Here is a 27511-nt window from a genome sequence, read left to right as displayed (position 1 = left end):
GGGTCTTGAAATCTGGGAATGTGATACCTTCATCTTTCACTCTCATGATTGCTTTGGCTCTTCAGAGTGTTTTGTGGTTCCACACAGAATTTGGGATTATTCTAGTTTTATGAAAAATGCCATCGTTATTTTGCTGGGGATTGTATTGAATCTCTAGATTGCTTTGGGTAGTACAGACATGTTAACGGTATTAATTATTCCAGTCTGTGGTATATCTTTCCATTTGTGTCATCTTCAATTCCTTTGGTTAGTGTATAAAACAGGGTTTTCAGAGTACTAGTCTTTCATCTCCTTGGGGAAGTTTATTCCTAGGTATTTTATTCTTTTTGATGCAATGGTAGATGGGATTGTTTATATTAGTGTATAGAAATGCAGATTTCTGTGTATTAATTCTGTATCCAACTTTACTGAATTCATTTATTCTGATGGCTTTTTTTGGTGGAGTCTAGGGCTTTCTATATATAGTGGTATGTCATCTAAAATTAGTGACAATGTTACTACTTTCTCACCATTGTGGATGCCTTTTATTTTCTCTTTTTCTTGTTGTGGTTAGCACTTTTCAGTAGTATGCTGAGTAAAAGAGGCAAGAGTGCATATCCTTGTCTTATTTCAGATCTTAGAGGGAAAGCACGTATTGGCTGTGAAGATCAGTTTTGTCCATGAACCACTTCCCATTTTCTCACGTGCCACTCTTGAAGGAAATGCTGTATTAGCTTATAGTTCTCTCAGAAGCCAAAGGCCAACCATTCTAATTCTTATTAAAATGGCTTCAGTTTTAAAGTTCTAGTCTTTGAAAGATTTCAGAATTTTTGTAGGAGTTAACAGGAGCTGTCCATGTGGATGCAGGTGCAAGGGACTAGGTTCTCTTCACCTGTTATCTGGATTTCAGTTGTGACTACACAAGTTGGAGGACAGCGAAGAGAGTGAACATACTGTGACAGGAGATTAATGCAGAGAAGCATATTTTATTATGTCATTGTTGGCTTGTTGGGGAGGAATTCTAGACTATAAACAGGGCATTGGATGCTAGTTTAGTTTTGCCATTAATTACCTATGAACTTGGACAAATAGTTTTCCTGTGTGGTCCTCAGTGTTTTCTTCTAAAGGAAAGGAGGACTGTGACGTAATCTACATGATTCTAATATCCCACGGTGTCTCTTCACCTTACCTTCAGATTTTTCAGAGTACAGCCAGATCCATTAGGGATTATGGGGTGAATTCATTTAGCAGACTTGACCTTAATTGACATGAGTCTATTTATAGCCTTTATTTATCCCATTAAATGGGACTACTTATATATTTCACTACAGAAATGTGTTTGGTGTGGGGTATCCCTCCGACTCTGCTAGTGTGTCACATAAATATAGTGTGTGCCTCTTATCTTTAAAATGTAAAAAATTCCAAATTCTGCAAATACAACTAACCTCAAAGGTTTTGGATAAGGGACCACGGATATATAATCAACATTCACTCAAGTAATATGTATGCAGTGTGTATAATACACGAGGTATTTTTTTAGGCTCTGGGAAGCAGTGGAGCAAAAAAAGATATGATTTTAATATTTCTTTAATAGATTAAGCCACTATGGTTGAGGTGTACATGGAGGTGATTGAGTATAGGGAGGACGCTGAATTTTTCCAGGGTTCTGGGATTGTGGTAGCAAGGTGGGAAGGTCTTCTTGGAAAATAGAAAGCATGAACTGAGTTATAAGTGAGATGAATAGGAGCTAGTCAGTTGTACTAGTCTGGGCAGCCGTGTAGGTGGGAATGAGAAAATTCATTGGTGATAACAATTGGTATCCTGGGCAAAAGGAAGCACCGTGGGGAACCTAAAGGTGCCCTGGTGCTAAAGCTGCAAGCCACTGCGGTGTGGCTGACACCCAGATGGGTGAAGGAGCACTGTGGTGGCCCATGAGCAGGATCCCATGGAGACATAATGAGCTTTTCCCACAGTTTTTCTCCCAAGGCTTTTGCAGGGGCTGATGCGATATGGTGGATGGCTAGCAGGGGAGGCTTCCAAGCACAGATACCTGTAGGTCCCAGAGACAGCTGTCAAAGGGGGAACAAAATGGTACACTAAGGCTTTGGTGGGGAGGATCACAAAGGCGGCTTTCTTTCCAGAGGGTGGTTTAAATGCAACTGTGGCATTTCATGCTTTTTGGAGCACTGTCTAGGACATTCTTCTTGGTCTGTGTATCAGCTTTGTGATGTGTGAAAGTGTTGGAACCAAGGCATGGCAATTAAGGGGTTTACTCAGAACCGTGCAACAAATGAATGGTAGGGATATTGGTTGGTAAAGATATATTTGCCCCACAGAATAGAAAAGTTCCAAATAGGCATATGCCCAGGGGAAAAAAAATTAGCGTATAAATCAGATACATATGCCAAGGGTTGTGGGGGAGTAGGTTATGAATAATTTCTGATTCCTTTCTTGCCCTTTGAGTCACGCCAGCCACCTTTCATAGGAAAGCAGGGCCTGGCTCAGTTCATCCTTCCTCGACTACTGTTTCCCATGCTCCTGTTCTCCTGCATTCCTGTGCCCTTTGTTGTGCACACCACTCGTGTGCCACTCAAAGTACTTTGCATTTTTAGTCACTTTTCTTGCTGTCTTCTGCTGGCTCACAATTTGGCACTTGTTCATCGAGTGCTATCTATAAAGGGACTTACGAGTTCACTTTTTTGCCCAACTCCCCAGATTTCTGCCAGAAATGAGGAGCACTTGTAAATAACTTCCCACCTTGACAACACATCATTTTAATCTGCCCTTGACCTCCTGCTCTCCCTACCACTATGTGCACCGGACTTCAGCCACAGGGAATTCTCCATCTTTGCAATCGGTAGGATCCTTTGTAACCCTTTGTCTTCATCGCCACCACCACCCCCTGCCATGAATGTCCCCTGTTAGGCCATGTTTCTCATCCCCATCCTCTTCCCTGCCTTGCAAACTGCTGATATTTCTAGGTCTGCCCGAGCCCTAGCTCTTGGAAGGCCTACTGATGGCGCCCAGTTACATTTGGTACTGAAGCCACACAGCTGTTTTTTTCCTCTAAGACTGGTTGAGTACCATTTCCCTGCATCTTCTCCATGCTCTTACTGCTAATGCTAGTTTGTAATTGCTCGTATTTCCCTTTCCCCTTATTCTGGGCCTCATTGCCAGCACTGCATCTTTTTTATTTTTGTATCCCCAGTGCCAAGCACAACCTCTGACTCAATAACCATTTTGATCCCTTAAACTATGCGTGCCAATTTAGGAACTAGCATGTACAAATATATTCTGAAAGGCAAAGATAGTGGGTGAAAAACATCTTTGAGCTTTTACAAGATTTCCATTATCCAAGGAAAGAAGGGCTTGTCCCCATCTTACACTAGATTTTGAGTTCCTCGACAGTCAAGAGCATGTCTTCCACTTTTATCATCCTCAACATTTAATATGGTGTTCTACACATGGTAGGTACGTAATGTACTTTCTATTCATTGAAATGGTTGCTTTCTTTGACCAGAGGAGTTCCACGTGACTGCCAGAGTTTAATCCCGGATTTATTTGGCACTGGTCATGCTTCTCCACAATGAGATGGAGAAACCATCCACAATTGACCAGTGGTTGAAGAAAGAGAGGTGTGACTAAATCCCAGGCATAATCAATTAAATGATCTTTTTAAATTGGTTTCTTTTTGTTAAAACATGGGACAGTTAATGAGATTAAAGTATGGGGAATATAAACAGGAGGGAACACTTCAGCTTTGCATAGTGAAGTTTGTTGTTTGGGATCAGTAGATCCCGTGTTTAAAAAATTCACCTATGCTTTTTTCTTCTGCCTTTATAGAGAAGGTCCACTTAGCCCTTCCCAAGCTAACCAGGCAAATTATCCCAAATAGCTGGCTAAGCAAATGCAAACAGTTATACTACTATGCTAGATAAAAAAAAAAAAAAAAAAAAAAATAGAATAAATGTTAAAAAAAAAGATTTGTTTAAAGGGGCGTCTGGGTGGCTCAGTTGGTTAAACATCCGACTTCAGCTCAGGTCATGATCTCACAGTTGGTGGGTTCCAGCCCTGCATCGGGCTCTATGTTGACAGCTCAGAGCCTGGAGCCTGCTTTGGATTGTTTGTTTGTCTCCCTCTCTGTCTGGCCCTCCCCCACTCAGTCTCAGTCTCTTGAAAATAAATGTTAAAAAAAAAAAAAAAATAATGAAGTAGGCTAACTGTATTCTCCTTCAGAGAAGTGGACAGACCAGTAAAGGACCCATCTCTTACTATGGCCTATAAATTCATGTGGCCCCTAAAAAAAGTATAAATGACCTTACGTGTCCAGTTGTGTGATATGTCTTAGTACTAGAAGAAAATAGTTTTCTTTGAAAGCTTCATGGGATCTTCCCAAGAGGGGGAGGTAAGGCCTTTGAGATGGGCTGTCACAAATCCTCTGAAAGTGGTGGTTTATGTTTTGCCTTGAAAAGCTTTAATCCATTGAATAATACAGTTTACAAATGCAATTGTGCAATGTGGATAACTTATCTAGATTTAAGCGATCTCACCCAGAAATTTATTTTTACATTACTGAAAACATGGAATATGGTATAAATTAACTTAGTCAAATCTGTGAAGTTTAAGAAAATCCATATGATTTCTTTAACATATTCCTATTATCATGGCTAACCTTGTGCATCAACAGTGTATATTTTTATAGGGTTTATGAAATGGATTCTTGCACTCAATTTCTCTGAGCAGTGAAAAGGAGATTGAAGATTTTCAGGTGGCTTGTAGGAATTAGAACACTGTGAGCAAAGTTATAATTCAGTTTTTCTTTTTCTCAAACAACATGTTAGGTATTTAGGAACAGAAGAAAGTGACATGGAGAGAGGAAGAGGGCAATAGACCAAGTAGTCCCCTGTCCTCATTGTCAAAGCCTTTGATGGTGCAAGAAAAATGATTTCCTTGGTTTCTTCTCTTTAAAGGGAAGAATCCATTTTCTAATTCTAAGTGATGAAGTTTTAAATTTCTCTATTTGTAAAATTACATCAGTTTCTTTCACAAAGAAGAGTAGTTTTTCTGGGAAAAAGGGCTTCTAAGGCATTGGAAGCCATGCCGGGGTAGAAGGTAAGCTGAAATGAACCACTTCCATACTGGTTTAGGGAAGGGGAGAGTTCATCCTTTTGTCATTCTTCTGTCTTTCCAAATGACTGTCTTTTCTCTACATTTTCTTTTGTGCCTTCAGTCTGAGAGTAAATAATAGAGCCATCAAGCACACAACTGTCTGGCAGTTTGAGGTTGCTCATTGACCATAGAGTGAATGAGAAAATGAATATTTCATATTGTTTGCATTCTTCCAATGGGGGGAATTATTTCATAGCAGTGATTTCCCCCCTAAGCATCTCATAACCAACAGGAATATCTTGATGATGGTCGTGGATTAGCTACGTATTTCTATTTGTGGTCTGAAACCACTAGATTCATGTACCTTTTTTCAGAGGCCTTGTCTCTCTTTTTTTTTTTAATTCAAGTATAGTGGACAATGTTACTTTAGTTTTAGGGTTACACCATAGTGGGTTTCACAACTTTCTTCATTATTTCATGCTCACCACAAGTGTAGCTACCTTCTGTCACCATACAGCACCACACATCCTCCTTGACATTCATTCCATTAACTAGAAGCTTGTGCCTCCCACTCGCCTTCATCCCTTTATGTCGACTTTCCCAACTATTTTCCTGCTACAGCCACCAGTTCTGTGTTTACAGGTCTGTTTCTGCTTTTTGTTCGTTCTCTTTTTCCACATAAATGAAATCCTCTATATTGTCACAAATGGCAAGATCTCATTCTTTTTTTATGGCTTAGTAGTCTTCCAGAGAGAAGGGCTGGGAGAGGTGTGTATAATACATCTTTATCCATTCATCTATTGAGGGGCACAGGTTGCTTCTGTATCTTGACTATTCTAAATAATGTTGCAATAAACATAGGGGTGCATATATCTTTTTGAATTAGTGTTTTCATTTTCTTGGGGTAAATACCCAATTGTGGAATTACTGGATCATATGACATCTTTTTCATTTTGGGGGTAACCTCCCTACTGTTTTCCACAGTGGTTGCACCAACAAATTCCCAGCAACAATGCACAAAGGTTCCTTTTTCTCCACATCCTTGCCAATATTTGTTATTGATCCTAGCCCTTCTGACACGTGTCGGGTGCTATCTAACTGTAGTTTTGATATTCATTTCACTGATGATTAGTGATGTTGTGCATCGTTTCATGTGTGTTAAGTATCTGGATGTCTTTGGAAACATGTCAGTTGAAGTCCTCTGCCCATTTTTAATTGGGTTGTTGTTAGTTTTGGTGTTGGCTAAGTTCTTTATATATTTTAGACATTAACCCCTACTATATATATCATTTGTAAATGTCTTCTCCCATTCACTGGGTTGTCTTTTGTTTTGTTGATGGTCTCCTTCTCTGTGCAAAATATTTTATGTAGTCCCAATAATTTTTCCTTTCATTTTTATAGCCTGAGGAAACCTATCCAGGAAAATGTTGCTAAGGCTGATGTCCAAGAGATTAGGGAGTTTTATGGTTTCAGGTCTTACAGTCAGGTCTTTCATTTTACTTTTGTGTATAGTGAAAGAAAGTGGTCCAGTTTTCCCAACAACTGAGGAGAATGTCTTTTTCCCATGATATATTCTTGTCTGCTTTGTCTCTGGGCTGTCTGGTTCTATCCATCTATATGTTTATTTTTGTGCCAGTACCATTCTATTTTGATTACTATAACTTTGTAATAGGTCTTGAAAGTTAAGATTGTGATACCTCCAGCCTTGTTCTTCTTAAGATTGCTGTGGCTATTCCTGGTCTTTTTTGGTTCCATACATATTTTAGGACTGTTTGTTCCAGTTCTGTGATAAATGCTATTGTTATTTTGATGGGGATTGTATTGAATCTGTACGTTGCTTTGGGTAGTATGGACATTTTAATAATATTCTTACAATCCACGAGAATGATAGGTTTCTTTATGTCATCGTCAATCTTGTAGCTTTTAGAGTACAGGTCTTTCACCTTCTTGGTTAAGTTTATTCTTGGTATTTTATTCTTTTTGGTGGAACTGTAAATGGAATTGTTTTATTTCTTTTTCTGCCTCTTTGTTATTAGTGTATAGAAGTGCAACAGATTTCTGTAAATGAGTTTTGTATCTTGCAACTTTACTGAATTCATTTGTCCATTCTAATAGCTTTTTTGAAGGAGTCTTTAGGGTTTTCTATGGAGTCCTTGGGATTTTCTGTGTGTAGTAGGTCAACAGCAAATAGTGACAGTTTTATTTTTTTTTTCTTACCAATTTGTTTGCCTTTTTCTTTTTTTTTTGGTACTTCTAGTATTTTGAATAAAGGTGGTAAGAGTGAATATCTTTGTCTCATTCCTGATCTTAAAAAAAGGCTTTTCCCTTAATTCTGAGTTTGTAATATATAGCCTATATTATGTTGTGGTACAATCCCTCTAAACCTAAAAAACAACAAAAAAAAAAACACCTAAAAAAACCTTTTTGAGAGTTTTTATAATGAACAGATGTTGAATTTTGTCAAGTGCTTTTTCTGCATCTATTGAGATGATTATTTGATTTTCATCTTTTGCTATTGTGGTGTATGACTTTGGTTATGAATATTTAACCATCATTGCATCCCTGAAATAAGTTCAACTTGATTGTGGTGAATGATCCTTTTAATGTATTTTTGAAAACAGTTAATATTTTCAGGATTTTTCATCTATTTTTACCAGGGATGTTGGCCTATAGTTTTTTTTTGTTTTTGTTTGTTTGACTGGTTTTGGTATCAAGGTAATGCTGGCTTCGTAGAATGTATTTAGAAGCTTCCCTCCTCTTATTTTTGGGGGGAATAGTTTGAGGAGAAGAGATATTAACTCTTTGAATGGTAGCATTCACTGGTGAATCCGTCTGGTCTTGGACTTTTGTTTTTTGGGAATCTGTAGTGATTCAGTTTCAATACTAGTAATTGGTCTGTTTGGTTCCTATTTGTTTCAGTCTTGGAAGATTGTAGGTTTCTAGGACTTAAATTTCTTCTAAGTTGTCCAGTTTGTTGGCACATAATTTTTCACAGTAATCTCTTTGATCCTTTGTATTTCTGTGGTCTGTTTTTATTTCTTTCACTTATTTATTTGGGTCCTCTCTTTTGCTTGATGAGTCTGGGTAAAGGGTTATTAATTTCCTTGATATTTCATAGAAACAGCTCTTGGTTTCATTGATCTTTTATTTTCTAGGTCTTCTCTAATTGTCACTGTTTCCTTCCTTTTACTAACTTTGGGTTAATTCTTTTCTGGTTTCTTGAGTTAGGCCTGTATTGCCATATACTTCCTTCTTATAACTGCTTTTGCAGTGTCCCAAAGATTTGGGACCATTGTGCTTTCATTTTTATTTGTCTCCACGTGTTTTTGTATTTCCTTTTGATTTCTTTGTTGGTCTGTTCATTCATTAGTAGTATGTTCAGGCTCCACCTGTTTTGTTTTTCCACAGTTTTTGGTTTTTTGTGATTTTGTGTTTCTATTCAGAAAAGAATCTTGGTATGATTTCAATCTACCTAAATGTATTGAGACTTTTGGGCTGAAATGTGATCTTCCCTAGAGAATGTCCCATGTGTGCTTGAAAAGAATGTGTACTCTGTTGTGTTTGGATGGAATATTCTATACCTGTTAAGTAAGTTTTGTCTAATACATCATTCAGAGCCACTGTTTCCTTGTTGATTTTCTGCCTGGAATATCTATCCATCCATTGATGTAAGTGGGGTATTAAATCCTGTACTATTAGGGTATTACTGTCAATTTCTCCCTTATGTCTGTTAATATTTGCATTAGATGCTCCAGTATTGGGTACATCTACATTTACAATTGTTACATTCTTTTTTTTTTTTTCCATGTTGAGAGAGATTGAGACACAGAGTGTGAGTGGGGCAGAGAGAGAGGGAGACACAGAATCCAGAGCAGTCTCCAGGCTCTGAGCTGTTAGCACAGAGCCTGACCGGGGGCTCAAACTCACAAACCAGGGGGGTCACGACCTAAGCTGAAGTCAGATGCTCAACCAAGCCCCAGCAGGCCACCCAGGTGCCCCAACAATTGTTAACTCTTGTTGGACTGATCCTTCTGTCATTATGCAATGCTCTTCTTTGTTGTTACAGTCTTTGTTTTAAAATCTATTTTGTCTGATAGAAGTATTACTTCCCAGGCACTTTTTAAAAAAATTTTTTGGCTTTCATTTGCATGGAATCTCTCTTTCCAGCCCAGCCCTTCACATTTGGTCTGTGTCTTTAGGTCAAAAGTGAGTCTCTTGTAGGCAGCATATAGATCGGACTTGCTTTTTTGATCCATATCTTTTGATTGGAATAGTTAGACCATTTACATTTGAAGTAATTGCTGAGAGGGGATGAGTTAAGATGGCAGGAAAGTAGGGGGACCTGGGCTTTCCTCATTCCTCAAACACAGCTATATTGAGGTCACATCCTTGGAGCACCCAGGAAATTGATCTGCAGAGTGGCAGAAGGATCTCCACAGTGGGAGGGAGATAGCGTGGCAGGTGTGAGGTACATGGAAGTGAATTGAGAGAAAAACAGCAGTGCTGCAGAGGGGGAGAGAAAGAGGAGTTGATAAAGTGTAGCACTGAGTTTGCACAAGAGGAAAACATCTCTGGATCATAGACTGGGGAGCAAGAAGTACTGAGTAACACAGGTTTTTTTGTTTTTGTTTTGTTTTCATTTGCTTTTTGCTAGCAGCATTTGGAGCTCAAACTGAGGTTCTGGTGGTGCATGACTTTCTCCAGAATGGAGCTGTGGCACGTGCTCCTGGGGATAAGGGAATTGGCCCCTCAGTGCATAGCATGGTGTAGGGATCTCCTGGGTTCATTGGGAGAAAACATTACCCTTCCTGGAGTACTTTTGGAAGAGGGTATATTGCCTCCCAAGGACAAAAGACACTGCGGGCACCAGCCAAAAGCCTTTCATCAGCAGGAGACAGAGGTGCACCCAGAGGGAATATAAACTTTGCTGCGTTTAGTTGTGCTACACCACAGATTCCATGCACTGTGCTGGTGTGGGATGGTTTTTCAGGGACAGGCCTTCAGACACTGTGGAGAGGCTCTACTTCAGAGGAGAGGGTTGGATCCATGAGGTGCTGGGTCCTTTAAGGCTTTGGGTTTTGATCCTAGCAGTGAACTTATGGCACAGGGTGAGCTGACTGGCCTACCTATTCTGTGAGGGCTGCCTGAACAGTCTGGAAACATGAGATTGGGGTGACTCCATTTTTCCCACAACACAGTGGGACTTAAGAGAGCAACACAGTATGGCTCCTAATGGAGGCAGGACCTGCTTACACCAAACCCCACCCCCTGAGTCTGGCAACTGCTTATTTACTGGGCCAAGACTGAGCCGAAACAGAAGGCCTCTCCTCCAGAAGATCAGGACAGCCAGCACCCTGCATGCACCAAGTGTACTGAAAATCGAGCACTTCAAAACGATACCTGTAGTTCTGGTGGAAATAGAAAAAAGAAAAATTAAGCCTGGCCCTATTTTTTCTTTCAGAATCAGGCTCATAGTTTGGTTTTTTTAATTTCCTTTTCTCTCTTTTGGGTTCTCTTTTTAATTCTTTCTTTTTCTTTCCTTCTTTTTCCTTTCTTTTTGGAATTAGCCCTATAACTTTTCGATTCTCTGGTTGGTTTTTTTTGTTCCCTTTTTCTTTTTTGGGGGGGATCAGGCTTCCCCCAGCCTTTTTCCAGGCTTATTTCAACAACAACAACAACAACAAAATCAAAGCACACCTAGTTAAAAGGCCAAGCACTCCCCACTGCAAGCAAGGAGGAGCTCTACAGAGGACTGATCAGTGGGAATGAGCAGCCAAAATACAGTAATAGAGTATACACCACACACACCAGAAACACTTCAAGTGCCAGGCCCAGGACAGTGTATGATCCCTTTTAATGCAGTAGTCTCAGGTGCAGGAAACATATAACAAGTTTTTAAAACATGCAAAAGACAGAAACTTAGCCAAAATGACAAGATGAAGAAGGTTTCCCCAAAAGAAAGGTCAAGAAGCAATCGCAACCAGGGACTTGCTCAAAACAGATATAAGCAATATATCTGGATAAGAGTTTAGAATAACAGTCATTAGACTACTGGCTAAGCTTGAAAAAAGCACAGAAGACACCAGAGAAACCCTTACTGCACAGGTCAAAGACCTAAAATCTAGTGAGGTTGAGATTTTAAAAAATGCTATAACTGAGATGCAATACTGACTAGATACAGTCCTAATGAAGACTGAAGAAGTAGAAGAGAAAATAGGTGATACAGAAGAAAAAATTATGGAAAATAATAAAGCTGAAAAAAAAGAGGGAAAGGAAATTATTAGATCACAAGGAGAGACTTAGTGATTCCATAAAATGAAACAATATCAACATAATAGGAGTCCCAGAAGAAAAGCAGGAAGAAGGGGAAAAATGGTTATTTGAACAAATGATAGCTGAGAACTTTCCTAATCTGAGGAAGCAAACAGGTATCCAAGTCCAAGAGGCATAGAGTACTCCCTTCAAGATTAACAAAAACAGGTCAACACCATGACATATAGTGAAAAATTGCAAAATACAAAGAGAATTCTGAAAGCAGCTAGGGACAAATGGGCCTTAACCTACAAGGGTAAACACATAAGGGTAGTAACAGACCAGTCCACTGAAACTTGGCAGGCCAGAAGGGAGTGGCAGGAAATACTTAATGTACCAAATGCGAAAAATACGCAGCCAAGAATTCTTTATCCAGCAAGGCTGTTATTCAGAATAGAAGGAGAGATAGAATTTCCCCAAATAAAAACTAAAGGAATCTGTGACCACTAAACCAGCACTGCAAGAAATTTAAGAGGGACTCGGAGTGGAGGGGAAAAGAAAGACCATAGCAACAAAGACTAGAAAGGACCAGAGAACATCACTAGAAACACCAACTCTACAAGTAACAAAATGGCATTAAATCCATATCTTTTTTTTTTTTCAACGTTTATTTATTTTTGGGACAGAGAGAGACAGAGCATGAACGGGGGAGGGGCAGAGAGAGAGGGAGACACAGAATCAGAAACAGGCTCCAGGCTCTGAGCCATCAGCCCAGAGCCTGACGCGGGGCTCGAACTCACGGACCGCGAGATCGTGACCTGGCTGAAGTCGGAAGCTTAACCGACTGCGCCACCCAGGCGCCCCTAAATCCATATCTTTCAGTAATCACTCTGAATGTAGATGGACTAAATGCTTCAATGAAAAGACATAGGTATCAGAATGGATTTTAAAAAATTCATCTATATGCTATATACAAGAGACTCATTTTACACCTAAAGACACCTGCAGATCGAAAGTGAGGGGATGGAGAACCATCTGTCCTGCTACTCGATTTTAAAAGAAAGCTGGAGTAGCCATACTTTTATCAGACAAACTGGACTTTAAAACAAAGACTAACAAGAGATGAAGAAGGGCATTATATCATCATTAAGTGTATATCCATCAAGAAGATCTAACAATTATAAATATGCCCTCAATTTGAAAGCACTCAAATATATAAATCAATAACAAACTCATTTAATACAATAGTGGGAGACTTTAATATCCCACTTACAACAATGGACACATCATCTAAGCAGAAAATTAACAAGGAAGCAATTGGCTTTGAAGGATACTGAACCAGATAACAGATACATTCAGAACATTTCATCCTAAAGCAGAATACACATTCTTCTCAAGTGCACATAGAATATTCTTCAGAATACATTACAAACGGGGTCACAAATCAGCCTTAAACAGGGGGTTGAGGTATGATTGAGGTCAGAACATGCATATTTTCAGAACATGATGCATATTTCAGAACACAATGCTATAAAACTTGAAATCAGCCACAAGAAAAAATTTGGAAAGCCCTAAAATACATCGAAGTTAAAGAACATCCTACTAAAGAATGAATTCAAAAACCAGGAAATTAAAGAAATTAAAAATATATGGAAAACATAAAAATATATGGAAAACAAAAAGAAAACATGACAGTCCAAACCTGTTGGGATGCAGTAAAGGCAGCCCTAATAGGAAAGCAATTTCAGGCCTATCTCAAGAAGCAAAAAGGGTCCCAGATACACAAGCTAGCCTTACACGTAAAGGAGCTAGAAAAGGAGTAGCAAATAAAGCTAAAAGCCAGAAGAAGAAGGGAAATTATAAAGATTAGAGCAGAAGTAAATGATATAGAATCAAACAAACAAAAACCCAGTAGAGCACATCAGTGAAACTAAATGGTGGTTCTTTGAAAGAATAAACAAAATTGATAAAGCTCTCACCAGACTTCTCAAAAAAGCAAAAGAGGTTCCAAATAGATATGAATGAAAGAGGACAGATCACAACCAACACCACAGAAATACAAACAATTATAAAAGAATACTATGAAAAATTATTTGCCAACAAACTGGGCAATCTGGAAGAAATGGGCAAATTCCTAGAAATTCGCACACTACCAAAATTCAAACAGGAAGAAATAGAAATTTGAACAGACCCATAAGCAGCAAAGAAACAATCAGTTATCAAAAATCTCCCAACAAACAAGAGTCTTGGGCCAGATGGCTTCCCAGGGGGAATTCTACCAGACATTTAAAGCAGAGTTAATACCTATTCTTCTCAAGCTGTTCCAAAAAAATAGAAATGGAAGAAAAGCCTCCAAACTCATTCTGTGAAGCATTACCTTGATTCCAAAACCAAAGACCTCACTAAAATGCAGAATTACAGGCCAATATCCCTGATGAAACTAGATGAAAAAGTTCTCAACAGGATCCTAGCACATCAAATTCAACAGTACATTAAAAGAATTATTCACTATGATCAAATGAAATTTATTCCTGGGCTGCAGGGCTGGTTCAGTATTCGCAAATCAATCAACGTGGTACACCACATTAATAAAAGAATGCATAAGACTCTTATGATCATTTCAATAGATGCAGAAAAAGCATTTGACAAAGTATGGCTTCCATTTATGATAAAAACCCTCAACAAAGTAGATTTAGAAGAAACATACATCAACACCATAAAGGCCATATACTAAAGACCCACAGGTAATATCATCCTCAATGGGGAAAAACAGAGCTTTCCCCCTAATGTCAGGAACATGACAAGGATATCCACTCTCACCACTGTTGTTCAACATAGTACTAGAAGTCCTAGCCTCAGCAATCAGACAACAACAACAACAAAAGGGCATCCAAATTGGCAAACAAGTCAAACTTTCACTCTTTGCAAATGACACAATACTCTGTATGGAAAACCTGAAAGACTCCACCCAAAAACTGCTAGAATGGATATGAATTCTCCAAAGTTGTAGGATATAAAATCAATATACAGAAATTGGTTGCATTTCTATACACCAATAATGAAGCAGCAGAAAGAGAAATCAAGGAATAAATCCCATTTACAAATGCACCAAGAACCATAAGATACCTAGGAATAAACCTAACCAAAGAGGTAAAAGACCTATATGCTGAAAACTGTAAAAAGCTTATGAAATAAATTGGAGAAGACACAAAGAAATGGAAAAACATTCCATGCTCATGGGTTGGAAGAACAAATATTGCTAAAAATGTTGATACTGCCCAAAGCGGTCTGCACATTCACTGCAATCCCTATTAAATAACAATAGTGTTTCTTCACAGAGCTAGAACCAACAATTCTAACATTTGTATGGAACCAGAAAAGACCATGTAATTTTGAAAAAGGCCAAAGTAATTTTGAAAAAGAAAACCAAAGCTGGAGGGATCACAATTCCAGACTTCAAGCCGTATTGCAAAGCTGTACTCGTAAAGACAGTATGGTACCGGCACAAAAACACACACATAGATCAATTGAACAGAATGGAGAACCCAGAAAAGGACCCACAAATGTATGGCCAAGTAATCTTTGACAAAGCAGGAAAGAATATACAATGAAAAAAAAGACAGTCTCTTCATCAAATGGTCATGGGAAATCTGGACAGTGACATGCAGAATGAAACTGGAATTTCTTATACCATACACATAAAAAAAATTCAAAATGGATCAAAGACCTAAATAGGAGATAGGAAACCATCAAAATCCCATAGGAGAAAACAGGCAGCAACCTCTTTGACCTCGGCTATAGCAGCTTCTTACTAGACATGTCTCTGGAGGCGAGGGAATCAAAAGCAAAATGAACAATTGGGATCTCATTAAGATAAAAATCTTCTGCACAGCAAAGGCAATAATCAACAAAACTAAAAGACAACCAAGGTAATAGGAGCAGACAATTGCAAATGACATATTGGATAAAGCATTAGTATCCAAAATCTATAAAGAACAAACTCAACACCCAATAAACAAATAATCCAGTGACAAAATAGGCAGAAGACATGAATGGACATTTTTCCAAAGAAGACATCCAGATGGCTAACAAAAATGAAAATGCCCAGCATTACTCATCATCAGAGAAATACAAATCAAAACCACAATGAGATACCACCTCATACCTGTCGGTATGGCTAAAATTAACAACTCAGGAGACAAGAGAGTCTGGCGAGGATGTGGAGAAAAAGAAACTCTTTTGCACCGTTGGTGGGAATGCAAACTGGTGCAGCCACTCTGGAGAATGGTGTGGAGGTTCCTCAAAGTAATTAAAAATAGAACTGTCGTATAATCCAGCAATTGTACTATTAGGAACTTATCCTAAGGATACAAAAATGCTGATTCAAAGGGGCACATGCACCCCAATGTTTATAGCAGTGCTATCAACAATAACCAAATTATGGAAAGAGCCCAAATGTCCATCAGCTGATGAATAAAGAGGTCGTCTGTACACACAACACACACAATATTACTCAGCAATAAAAAAAAAAAAAATGAAATCTTGCCCTTACCAACAATGTGGATGGAATGAGAGGATATTATGCTAAGTAAAATAAGTCAGAGAAAGACAAATATATGACTTCACTCATGTGGAATTTAAGAAACATAACAGATGAACATAGGGGAAGTGGAGGAAAAATAAGATAAAAACAGAGTGAGGCAAACCCTAAGAGACTCTTAAATAACAGGGAATAAACTGAAGGTTGCTGTAGAGGAGGTGGGTGGGAGAATGGGCTAAATGGGTGGTGGACATTAAGGAGGGCACTTGTTGGGATAAGCATTGGGTGTTCTGTGGACATGATGAATCACTGGGTTATACTCCTGAAACCTTTACTACCCTGTATGCTAAATAACTTGAATTTAAATAAAAATAAAATAAAAGTATTTGCTGATAGGTGTGTACCCATGTCATTTTGTTCATTGCTTTCTGGTTGTTTTTGTCATTCGTCTTTTCTTGATCTCTTTCCTTGTGACTGATGACTTTCTTTAGCAATGCTTGGCTTTGTATTTCTTGTGTACTATTATAGGTTTATGTTTTGTATTTACCATGAGATTTATATATGGCATGTTTATAATAATCATCTAGTTTCATAATTTTCTTCTATTTTTTTTTTCCTTTTTCTTTTCTACCTAAAGAAGTCCTGTTAGCATTTCTTATAAAGTCTATTTAGTAGTGATGAGCTTTAACTTTTGTCTGGGAACTCTTTCCCAGCAAGGTTATTTAGTTTAGTTTAGTTTTTTTTTTTTTCAACGTTTTTATTTTTGGGACAGAGAGAGACAGAGCATGAACGGGGGAGGGTCAGACAGAGGGAGACACAGAATCGGAAGCAGGCTCCAGGCTCTGAGCTGCCAGCACAGAGCCCGACGCGGGGCTCGAACTCACGGACCACGAGATCGCGACCTGGCTGAAGTCGGACGCTTAACCGACTGCGCCACCCAGGCGCCCCCATCAAGGTTATTTAGAATTTAAGGAGAGCCATTCTTGACTTTAGAAGTTTTTTCCTTTTAGCACTTTGAATATATCTTGCCACTCCTTTCTGGTCTGCAAAATTTCTGAATAATCAGCTGATAGCCTTATGGCATTTCCCTTTTTATGTAACTATTTGCTTCTGTCCTTATCTTTATTCTTTGACATTTTACTTATCATGTGTCATGGCATGGAATTCCTTGGTTTCCATCTTGTTCAGGACTTTTGGTGCTTCTGGACCTAGAAGTCTGTTTTCCCCAGATTAGGAAAGTGTTCAGCTATTATTTCTTCAAATAAGTTTTCTGTCCCATTTTTGTTTTTCTTCTGGGACCCATATAATGCGGATGTTTTGTGATATTAAGAGATCTCTTAACTTATCCTTATTTTTTTTTTTCCTTTTTCCTTTTCAGCTTGGCTGCTTTCCAATAGATAATTGACCATTCTGCATCCTCCAATTTACTGTTGATTCCCTCTAGTATAGATTTCATTTCAGGTATTGTGTCTTCAACTCTGACTGGTTGTTTCTTTGTTGAAATTCTTCTTGAGTTTATCCATTTTTCTCTCCAGTTCAGTGGCAACTTTATGGCCATCCCTTTGAACACGTTACGAGGTAGATCGCTTATTTCCATTTCGTTTACTTCTTTCCCTGAGGTATATTCTTGTTCTTTCTTTTGGAGCATCTTCCTCTGTCTCTTCATTTTGCTTGGCTTTCAGTGTTTCTATGAATTAGGGAGAACAGCTAAACTTGAAGGGATGGTCTATTTTATGGTCCTCCCCTGTGAGACTGTCTAGTTACTTTGGTTGGCTGTCCAGAGCTGTGTCTGATCTGTGCTGGGGCTGCCTTGATGGGATGACCAGAGCTGAATTGGTCAGAAGTCTTGGGGCTCTCCTGTCAGAGGATGCCAGTTGTGGGTTCCTAGGGTTCTCTGCATGGAGGGCATCCTTGCAGGACAGCTGAAGTGGCTGCAAGCCAGGTTATTCCAGGGTACTCCTACAGAGGGAATCCTGGCAAGGTAAGTGGAGTTAAAGTGTTGTGCTACATGAAGAGGGCACCCTGTTAGGTTAGCTTGAGCTTAAACAGGTATAGGCTTGGGGCTCCAGGGTCTTGTGTAATGGTGGTACTGGTAAGTTGTCTGGAGCCTAAGTGGTGTGGATCTGGAGTGTTCCTGGGTAATTTAGCCAGAGGGCTGGAGCCATAGTAAGTGCTGACCAGGGGTGTCTCAATGTGTGGTTGCCTTGGTTGGGATGGCTGGGACTGGTGTAGGCTATGAGCCTGGGTCTCACTGAGGCCGTAGCCTGGCAATGGTGCCAAGACCCCACTCCTGTCTGCACTATCAAGGTTGGGGGGCACTTAAGGAGTGGTGTTCACACCAGCCCCTGACTGAGAGAGAGTTCCAGCAGATCCCCTGGCATTTGTTGGAGTTGTAGGGCTAGATCTTTTATATTCTAGTTGATCTTTTAAACTTTGGCATTTTTTTTCTGTACCCCGAGGAGACCAACCTGTTCGTGGTCCCTCGGTACTATCTCTATCCCACAGTAGTTCAACAGTGTTGGAGGTGGGGTTCCTTTCATTGCCTTGTCTCCATCTCTCTGGCCATACTCTGTGGTCTTTTGTTGTACAGAAGCTTTTCATTCAGCACTCAGTTCTTCAGGAGGAATTGCTTTATAAATAGGTGTAGATTTGGGGTGTCCATGGAGATGAGGCAGGGTCTTCCTATATTGCCATCTTGTACCAGAATGTTGTCTCTTTTTGATCACCAGAGGAATTTTGTCCTCTGTTACATTTTGGGTATCTTAGAGTTGTTTATATACACTCTTGGAGCATTTTATCAACATTGTAATTACATGAGTGGTAGCCACATTTTCTTCCAACAGAATTCCTAGACAGATTTGGAGGAAGAATAATTACTTATTACCTTGTTCTCCACTTATTCTGTAGCTTTCAGAATCACCATGAAGAGAAGATGTTCAGTACTTTTTCCTATCACATTATAATCTGTGGCACCAATCAGTAAAATCCTAGGGGAAACTTCTGCTCTCTTGCTAACCAACACAATTCTTGTTCATGTGTGCAGGTATTGTGGAGGATTACAAGCCACCATTTTATGATGTGGTTCCCAATGACCCAAGTTTTGAAGATATGAGAAAGGTGGTCTGTGTGGATCAACAGAGGCCAAACATACCCAATAGATGGTTCTCAGACCCGGTAAGAGTGTCAGTTTCTTAGTTCTAAAACTGTCTTCACCTTTTTACTAGGTGAAAGTCCAGAGCAAGCAAATAACATAACTCCTGAATGATTTGCCTTATCTATTGCTTTCTCTATTTTATGTAGAAGGGCCTTAGACCTAACTGAGTAGGTTCACAAAACGGTCTCGTTGCTGAAAGAGCATTCTGATTGATCTTGCTAATAAATGATAATATTCACAAGAATTTCAACTATTGACTAACTCCAGTAGTTAAGAGACTCATTACTATGCCACTAGCCCTAGGACTGCAGTTTCACAAGTAAAACAAGAGATGAACCTCTTTTCCATCACTGCATATCTGAAACTCCAAACAGAAGCTGTTTGGCTCAAGATTCTTATTGCTTCCCGTTGGGAGCAGCAAATCTGAAACATGGAGAGATGACTCCATCTGCAGATTTCATTATTAACTCAGGGGTAGCATGATCCCTTTAGCAAACATAAAACATCAGGGGGTGCAGCCCATCCCATGTAATTTACCTCAAAATCAGCTGGTTGAAAGGAGGAGTCCAGAGGCCAGGGTTCATGAAACTGAAGAGGGGCTCCTTATCCAGCAGTCACGGCCTTGATTATTTGTTTAAAGAAGGTGGCGGGAACATCGCTTAACATCCACCCGGTTTCTGGGGCCACCGAAGAGCCACTGTTTTAACTGTGGTGTTTGTTTCTTTCTTCTCAGACATTAACCTCTCTGGCCAAGCTGATGAAGGAATGCTGGTATCAGAACCCATCCGCGAGACTCACAGCTCTGCGGATCAAAAAGACTTTGACCAAAATTGATAATTCCCTAGACAAATTGAAAACGGACTGTTGACATTTTCACGGTGTCAAAAAGGAAGATTTGTCGTTGTCATTGTCCAGCTGGGACCTAATGCTGGCCTGACCGGCCGTCAGAACAGAATCCATCTGTCTCCCTCCGCAAGTGGCTGCTTTGATGAGGCAGACATTCTACCCAGCCGCGTGCGGGGGAGACACCAAAACCACCCTAACCTCGCTCAATGACCGTGAACTGGGCATTTCACAAACTGTTCACACTACAGAGACTAATGTGGGACAGACGCTGTTGCAAAGGTAGGGGAACTGGAGGAACACAGAGAAATCCTAAAAGAGATCTGGGCATTAAGACAGTGGCTTTGCAGATCCTTCACAAGTCTCCTAGACTCTCCCCATGGGAAACTCACGGAGGTGGTGAATTTTTATCAGCAATATTGCCTGTGCTTCTCTTCTTTATTGCACTAGGAATTCTTTGCATTCCTTACTTGCACTGTTACTCTTAATTTTAAAGACCCAACTTGCCAAAACGTTGGCTGCGTACTCCACTGGTCTGTCTTTGGATAATAGGAATTCAATTTGGCAAAACAAAATGTAATGTCAGACTTTGCTGCATTTTACACATGTGCGGATGTTTACAATGATGCTGAACATTAGGAATTGTTTATACACAACTTTGCAAATTATTTATTACTTGTGCACTCAGCAGTTTTTACAAAACTGCTCCGTGCATATGTTAAAGCTTATTTTTATGTGGTCTTATGATTTTATTACTGAAATGTTTTTAACACTATACTCTGAAATGGACATTTTCTTTTATTATCAGTTAAATTCACATTTTAAGTGCTTCACATTTGTATGTGTGTAGACTGTAACTTTTTTCAGTTCATATGCAGAAATGTATTTAGCCATTACCCATGTGACACCACCGAATATATTACTGATTTAGAAGCAAAGATTTCAGTAGAATTTTAGTCCTGAACGCTGTGGGGAAAATGCATTTTCTTCGGAATTATCCATTATGTGCATTTAAACTCTGCCAGAAAAAAATAACTATTTTGTTTTAATCTACTTTTTGTATTTAGTAGTTATTTGTATAAATTAAATAAAAGGTTTTCAAGTCAAAAAGTGAATTTTTTTACCATATAAAAAATATCTGCATTCTAGAAAGCATTTTATTATGGGAATAGAAGCAAAAAAATGAATTTGTAAACTGAATTTGCTTTTGAAGTCTAGTAACAATTTTGAGGGTCCTAGGAGTATGATTTCCAGCTTGAATTTGGTATCAGAAAATTTGAATCTTGTTTCTTTGTGATTGTTTTTTCTTGGTCTGTGTTCCTAACTGTGAAATGAGAGTAACGGACCTTTCTAACCTGCTTTCTTCACATGGGGGTTGTGAGTATAAATGGGATGAATGATGTCCAAGCATGTCCATTTATAGTCATGGGGGTTGCCAGTATAAATGGAATGAATGAGGTCCCACATGAGTGGAAAGCAGTCTTCTACATCTCACCCTACTGCTTGGGGAGGGACCACTGTTGGCTTTTTCCACTTCTTGTGTTCACCAGGATTGAAAAGGTAAGGTTTAAAATAGCCCGATTAAGAGGTGTGAATTTTTGGAATGTTTACCAGAGGTAAGTTGAAAACATCATTAAGATACATTTATTTATGGGTTATTACATTGACTTAAGTTGTGATCAAATACACATAAGAGTTTACCATCTTAATACCACTGGACTGTCCATTTAAAGGTAGTTAAGTATGGGGTACCTGGGCAGCTCAGTCGGTTGAGTGTCTGACTCTTGATTTTGGCGCAGGTCACGATCTCACAGTTGGTGAGTTTGAGCCCTGTGTCAGGCTTTGCACTGGTGGTGCAGAGCCCACTTAGGATTCTTTCTCTCTGCCCTTCGCACACGTGTTTCTCTCTCTCTCTCTCTCTCAAAACAAACTTAAAAGTGGTTAGGTACATTCACATTGTTTTGCTGCTGTCTCCACTATCCATCCACAGAACTCCTTTCATCTTGCAAAATTGAAACTCTCTGCCTATTAAGCAATAGCTCCCCATTCCTAACTCCTTATAGTCCTTGGTAACCATCATTCTACTTTCTTTCATTACAATTTGACTACTCGACCTGCCTCATACAAGTGGAATTATACAGTATTTGTGAGACTGGCTTATTTCACTTAGCATAATGTCCTTAAGATTCATCCTCATTATAGCATGTATCAGAATTTTTCTTTTTATGGCTGATAATATTCCAGTGTTACGTATATAGAGCATTTTGTTTATCTGTTCATCTGCTGATGGAGAATTGGGTTGCTTCCATCTTTTGCCTATTGTGAATAATGCTGCCATGAACATAGGTATGTAAATCTCTATGAATCCTTGCTTTCATTTTTTTTTTTTTTTGGCTACATACCTTAAAAATAATGGAATCACATTTAACTTTTATTGTAGTATTGCATGCATGTATAAAAGTATACCTATGTCCAGCTATACAGCTTGATGCATGTTTATAAATTTTTGTAAATTGGTTACTGTCATGAAAACAGCACCCAGATCAAGAAGCACAATATGGACTTCTCTAGAGTGAAGTCAGCATCACGGTGGCATGAATTCCTTTTCTTCTTACCTTTGATTTACAACTAATTGTACATCAATAACCAAATAAATGTGCCTCTGCATAGCACACCATGACACCTGGGCAACTTCTACCCACATATGCATCTGAAAGTGTGTGGATAGGACCTCGAGGAGGAGACTGTGGATCCAAGGGAGTGAGTGAACCCGCCTCAATTCCCTTTGCTATGATCAGGAAAGGGGGAACCTGGAGAGCACAAAACTGGGTGAACACTCAAAGGAGATAGAGAATTTATAGAAGTTTAGCCAACCTGACAGAAGATCCCAGCAGGATAGGAGTTTGGAGGCAAAGGAGAGAGAGGAACTGTGTGGTATACACTAGATGGCTGATTTGTACAGGCACATCCTGAATACTTTTGTTAATCACTATCCTGAGAATATATAGAACCCATCCTACCTCTGTATCTCATCAAGCAGAAGATATAGAAGAATGTGTCATTCAGCATTCAAGTTCAGGGGCTCTGGGGATGGCCAACCTGGAGCATCTTCTTTGTAACAAAGAATATGTGGATGACAGACCTTGATCTCCTTAGAACGCTGGCCATGCAAGGAAGGGAAAGGCTACAGATAGTTGATAGTTTAGTTGCTACACTATAAAAACTTACCTCATGCAGATTCCAGCCATGGATGCTTTGTCCAGTCTGCCTTAGACTCCTTTGGTCTCACAGGACCACCTCCCACCCTTGGCCTAGAGTCCTGGGTTACAGTTACATTGGAGCCCACCAACACCTTTCTCCAAGGGTGTCGTAGCAATATACTAGGTTTTTTTGGCAGCAGTGAGTAGCTACCTCTCTGCTAGAGGGAGTGGAAAGCAAAAGTGGTTGCCCGCCTGCAGGGGTTGAAGCTGAAGTGACCCATCTCTCTCCAGTAGGACCCTGGATTTCTGAGAGGGATCTCCATCACCAGGAGGAAAGAAAGGAAAGGAAGAGGCCAAAAAAGAAAACCAACCAACCAAAAGAGACAAAGAATTCCAACCAAAGGAATGTCTTTCCGGCTGTCTGCAGAAGGTCCACCTATGGACCTCTTGGAGTCCCACGCTGGAGAATCCCCCTATCAGCCATGTGCACCCGCCCTAAGCCCCACATTGTAAGTCCATGCACCCCTTCTGTAAGCTCGTTTTGTATGCTGAGTGCAGTCCCCAGCCCCCATAGAATAAACTAAAAACTTGAGCTATAGCACCACCTCTGGGACATGAAAAGTTTCTAATCATCAGCCACTTGAACTGTAACAGCAAAAGTGAACAGATTCTTCACTAAAGAAAGGATATGCACCTCTGCTTTTGCATTTAAAGTAATAAACACTACAAAAAAAACAAGGAAATATGGTATTACCAAAAATAAATGATAATTCTTCAGGAACGAAACCCAAGGCACAGAATATTGTGAACTGATAAAGAATTCAAAATAGTCATTATGAGGAAATTCAAAAAGCTACAAGAAAACTAAAAAGGCAATTCAGTGAACTCAGGAAAAAAGTTCTTTACCAAAGAAATTTGTTCTTTTTTAAAATTTCAGACAAATTCTGGAGCTGAAGAATTCTATGAGTGAGATAAAGATGGCATTAGAGAGCACAGGTACAGGATAGAGCAGATGAAATTGAGAACAAGTGATGTGGAAAGAGAACTAAGATTTTTTTTTTTTTTTTTAAAGCAGAAATCCCATGAGAGCTACCAGATTCAGTCAGCAAAAGCAAATGAAATGGAACATTCTCCAGAACAGATCACATATTAGGTCACAAAACAGGCCTTAACAAATACAAAATGATTGAAATCAGACCATGAACCTTTTCTCACTACAATGCTATGAAACTAGAAGTCAACCACAAGAAAAAAAAATTGGAAAGACCACAAATACATGGAGTTTAAACAACATGCTACTAAACCAATAGGTCAACCAGGAAATCAAAGTAATTACAAAAATGCATGGAAACCAATGAAAATGAAAATACAATGGTCGAAAACCTTTGAGATGCAGCAAAAGTGGTCCTAAGAAGGAAGCATATAGCAATACAGGCCTACCTCAAGAGACAAGAAAAATCTCAAATTAACAAAGCCTAAAGCCAGCAGGGGGAAGGAAATAATATAGATGAGAGGAGAAATGAATGATACAGAAACTAAAAATCCAATAGAATGGATCAGTGAAAACAAGGGCTATTTCTTTGAAAAAAAATAATAAAATTCATAAACCTCTAGCCAGATTTATAAAAAAAGAGAAAGGACCCAGATAAATAAAATCACAAATGAGAGAGGAGAAACCACCAGCATCACAGAAATACAAATAATTAGAATATAATGAAAAACTATATGCTAACAAATTGGACAACCTTGAAGAAATGGATAAGTTCCTAGAAACATACAAACTGCCAAAAATGAAACAGGAAGAAATAGAAAACTTTAATTGACTTATATAACCAGCAAAGAAATTGAATCAGTAATGAAAAAAATTTCCAACAAACAAGAGTCCTGGGCCCCATAGCTTCCTAGGCAAATTCTACCAAACATTTAAAGAGTTAATACCTATTCTTCTCAAACTATTCCAACAAATAAAAAGGGAAAGTTTTCCAATTCGATCTATGAAGCCAGCATTACAAAACCAGATAAAGACTCCACTAAAAAGGAACTACAGGCCAATATCCCTTATGAACATGGATGCAAAAATTCTCAGTAAAATAACTAGCAAATTGAATCCAAGAATACATTAAAAGAATCTTTCACCACGATCAAGTGGGATTTATTCTTGGGTTGCAAGAGTAGTTCAATACATAATCATAATCATAATACATAAATCAATCAACATGATACATCACATTAATAAAAGAAAGGATAAGAACCATATGATTATTCCAATAGATGCAGAAAAAGTATTTGACAAAGTATAACATCCACTTATGATAAAAACCCTCAACAAAGTAGATTAAGGCGTATATGGCCATAATAAAGGCCACGTATGAAAAACCCATGGCTTTTTGTCATCCTCAATGGAGAAAAATGGAGAAATTTCCCCTAAAGTCAGCAATAAGACAATGCTGAGAGTGGACATCCTGGTTATTTAACATAGCACTAGAAGTCCTAACCATTGCAATCAGACAACAAAAGGAAATTAAAGGCATCCAAATCAGTAAGGAAGAAGCCAAACTTCCACTATTTGCAGATGACCTGATATCTATATAGAAAACCCAAAAGATTCCACTGAAAAACTAGAACTGATACAAATTCCATAAAGGATAAAAAATCAACATACAGAAATCTGTTACATTTCTATACACCAATAATGAAGCAGCAGAGAGTTATTAAGCAATCAATCACATTTATAATTGCACCAAAAACAAGATACCTAGGAATAAACCTAACCAAAGAGGTGAAAAACCTGAACTCTGAAAACTATAAAACATTGATGAAAGACACTGAAGAAGACACAAGGAAATGGAAAAACATTCCATGCTTATAGAATGGAAGAACAAATATTGTTAAACTATACTACCCAAAGCAATCTACACATTTCATGCAATCCCTATCAAAATATCAACAGCATTTTTCACAGAGCTGGAACAAAAATTCTAAAATTATATGGAACCATAAAAGGTCCCTAATAGCCAAAGCAACCTTGAAAAGAAAAAGCAAAGCTGGAGACTTCACAATTCCAGACTTCAAATTATATTACAGAGTTGTAGTGATCAAAACGGTATGGTACTGGCGCAAAAATAGACACACAGATCAATCAAACAGAATAGGAAATTCAAAAATGAATCTATAACTATATGGTCAATTAATCTGTGACAAAAAAAAATTTTTCTGTGGGAAAAAATATACAATGGGAAAAAGGCGGTCTCTTCAACAAATTGTCTTGCAGAAGCTGGAGAGCAACGGGCAAAAGAATGAAACTGGACCACTTTCTTATGCCAAATACAAAAATAAATTCAAAATGGATGAAAGACCTAAATGTGAGACCTGAAACCATAAAAATTCTAGAGAAGAACACAGACAGTAAACTCTTTAACATTGGCCATAGCAACTTCTTTCTCGATAGGTTTCCTGAGGCAAGGGAACAAAAGCAAAAATAAACTATTGGGTTTCATCAAAATAAATATTTCTGCACAGTGAAGGAAACAAACTAAAAGGCAACCTATGGAATGGGAGAAGATATTTGCAAATGACATAGCTGATAAAAGGTTAGTATCCAAAATATATAAAGAATTTATAAAACTCAACACCCCAAAACCGAATAATCCAATTAAAAAATAGGCAGAAGACATGAACACTTTTCCAAAGACATACAGAAGGACAACAGACACATGAAAAGATGTTCAACATCACTCATAATCAAATCAAAACTATAATGAGCTATCTCCTCACACCTTTCAGAATGGCTAAAATCAACAACACAAGAAACAACAGGTGTTGATGAGGATGTAGGGAAAGGGAAACCTTCTTGCACTGTTAGTGGGAATGCAAACTGGTGCAGCTACTCTGAAAAACAGTATGGACTTTCCTCAAAAAGTTAAAAATAGAACTACCCTACAATCTAGCAACTGCACTACTAAGTATGTACCCAAAGAATATAAAAATATTAATTGAAAGGAGTACATGCACCCCAATGTTTATAGCAATGTTATTGACAATAGCCAAACTATGGAAACAGCCCAAGGGTTCATCAACTGATGAAAGGATAAAGAAGATGTAGTGTGTGTATGTGTGTGTATACACACACTACACAATGGAATATTATTCATAAAAAATGAAATCTCACCATCTGCAACAACATGGATAGAGCAAAAGAGCATTATGCTAAGTGAAATTGTCAGGGAAAGAAATACCATATGAGTTCACTCATATATAGAATTTAAGAAATCAAATAAAGGGGGAAGGGGGGGGCAGCAAACAAGAAACAGACTCTTAGCTATGGAGACAAACTGATGGTTATCAGAGGGGAGATTGGTGGAAGGAATGGGTTAAATAGGTGATGGTGATTAATGAGTACACTTCTTGTAATGGGCACAGGGTGATGTATGAAAG

General features: G+C 38.7%; 1 protein-coding gene across 3 annotated transcripts in view; it reads left to right on the top strand.

Moving 5' to 3' along the window:
- Positions 1-20987, top strand: part of ACVR1 (activin A receptor type 1) — an 88098-nt gene extending 67111 nt beyond the window's left edge. For all 3 annotated transcript variants that reach the window (XM_045479898.1, XM_045479897.1, XM_045479899.1), the window contains 2 exons: positions 18924-19054; positions 19768-20987. In XM_045479898.1, coding sequence (XP_045335854.1) covers positions 18924-19054; positions 19768-19902 — 266 coding nt within the window. In that variant the 3' untranslated portion in view covers positions 19903-20987. The remainder of the gene's footprint in view (positions 1-18923; positions 19055-19767) is intronic.
- The last annotated feature ends 6524 nt before the right edge of the window (positions 20988-27511 follow it).

This window comes from Leopardus geoffroyi, chromosome C1 (genome assembly GCF_018350155.1).
Source record: "Leopardus geoffroyi isolate Oge1 chromosome C1, O.geoffroyi_Oge1_pat1.0, whole genome shotgun sequence".
In the NCBI taxonomy this organism is placed as follows: Eukaryota; Metazoa; Chordata; class Mammalia; order Carnivora; family Felidae; genus Leopardus; species Leopardus geoffroyi.
The sequence above is the reverse complement of the archived record's forward strand: the minus strand, read 5'-3'. Positions and strand labels throughout refer to the sequence as shown.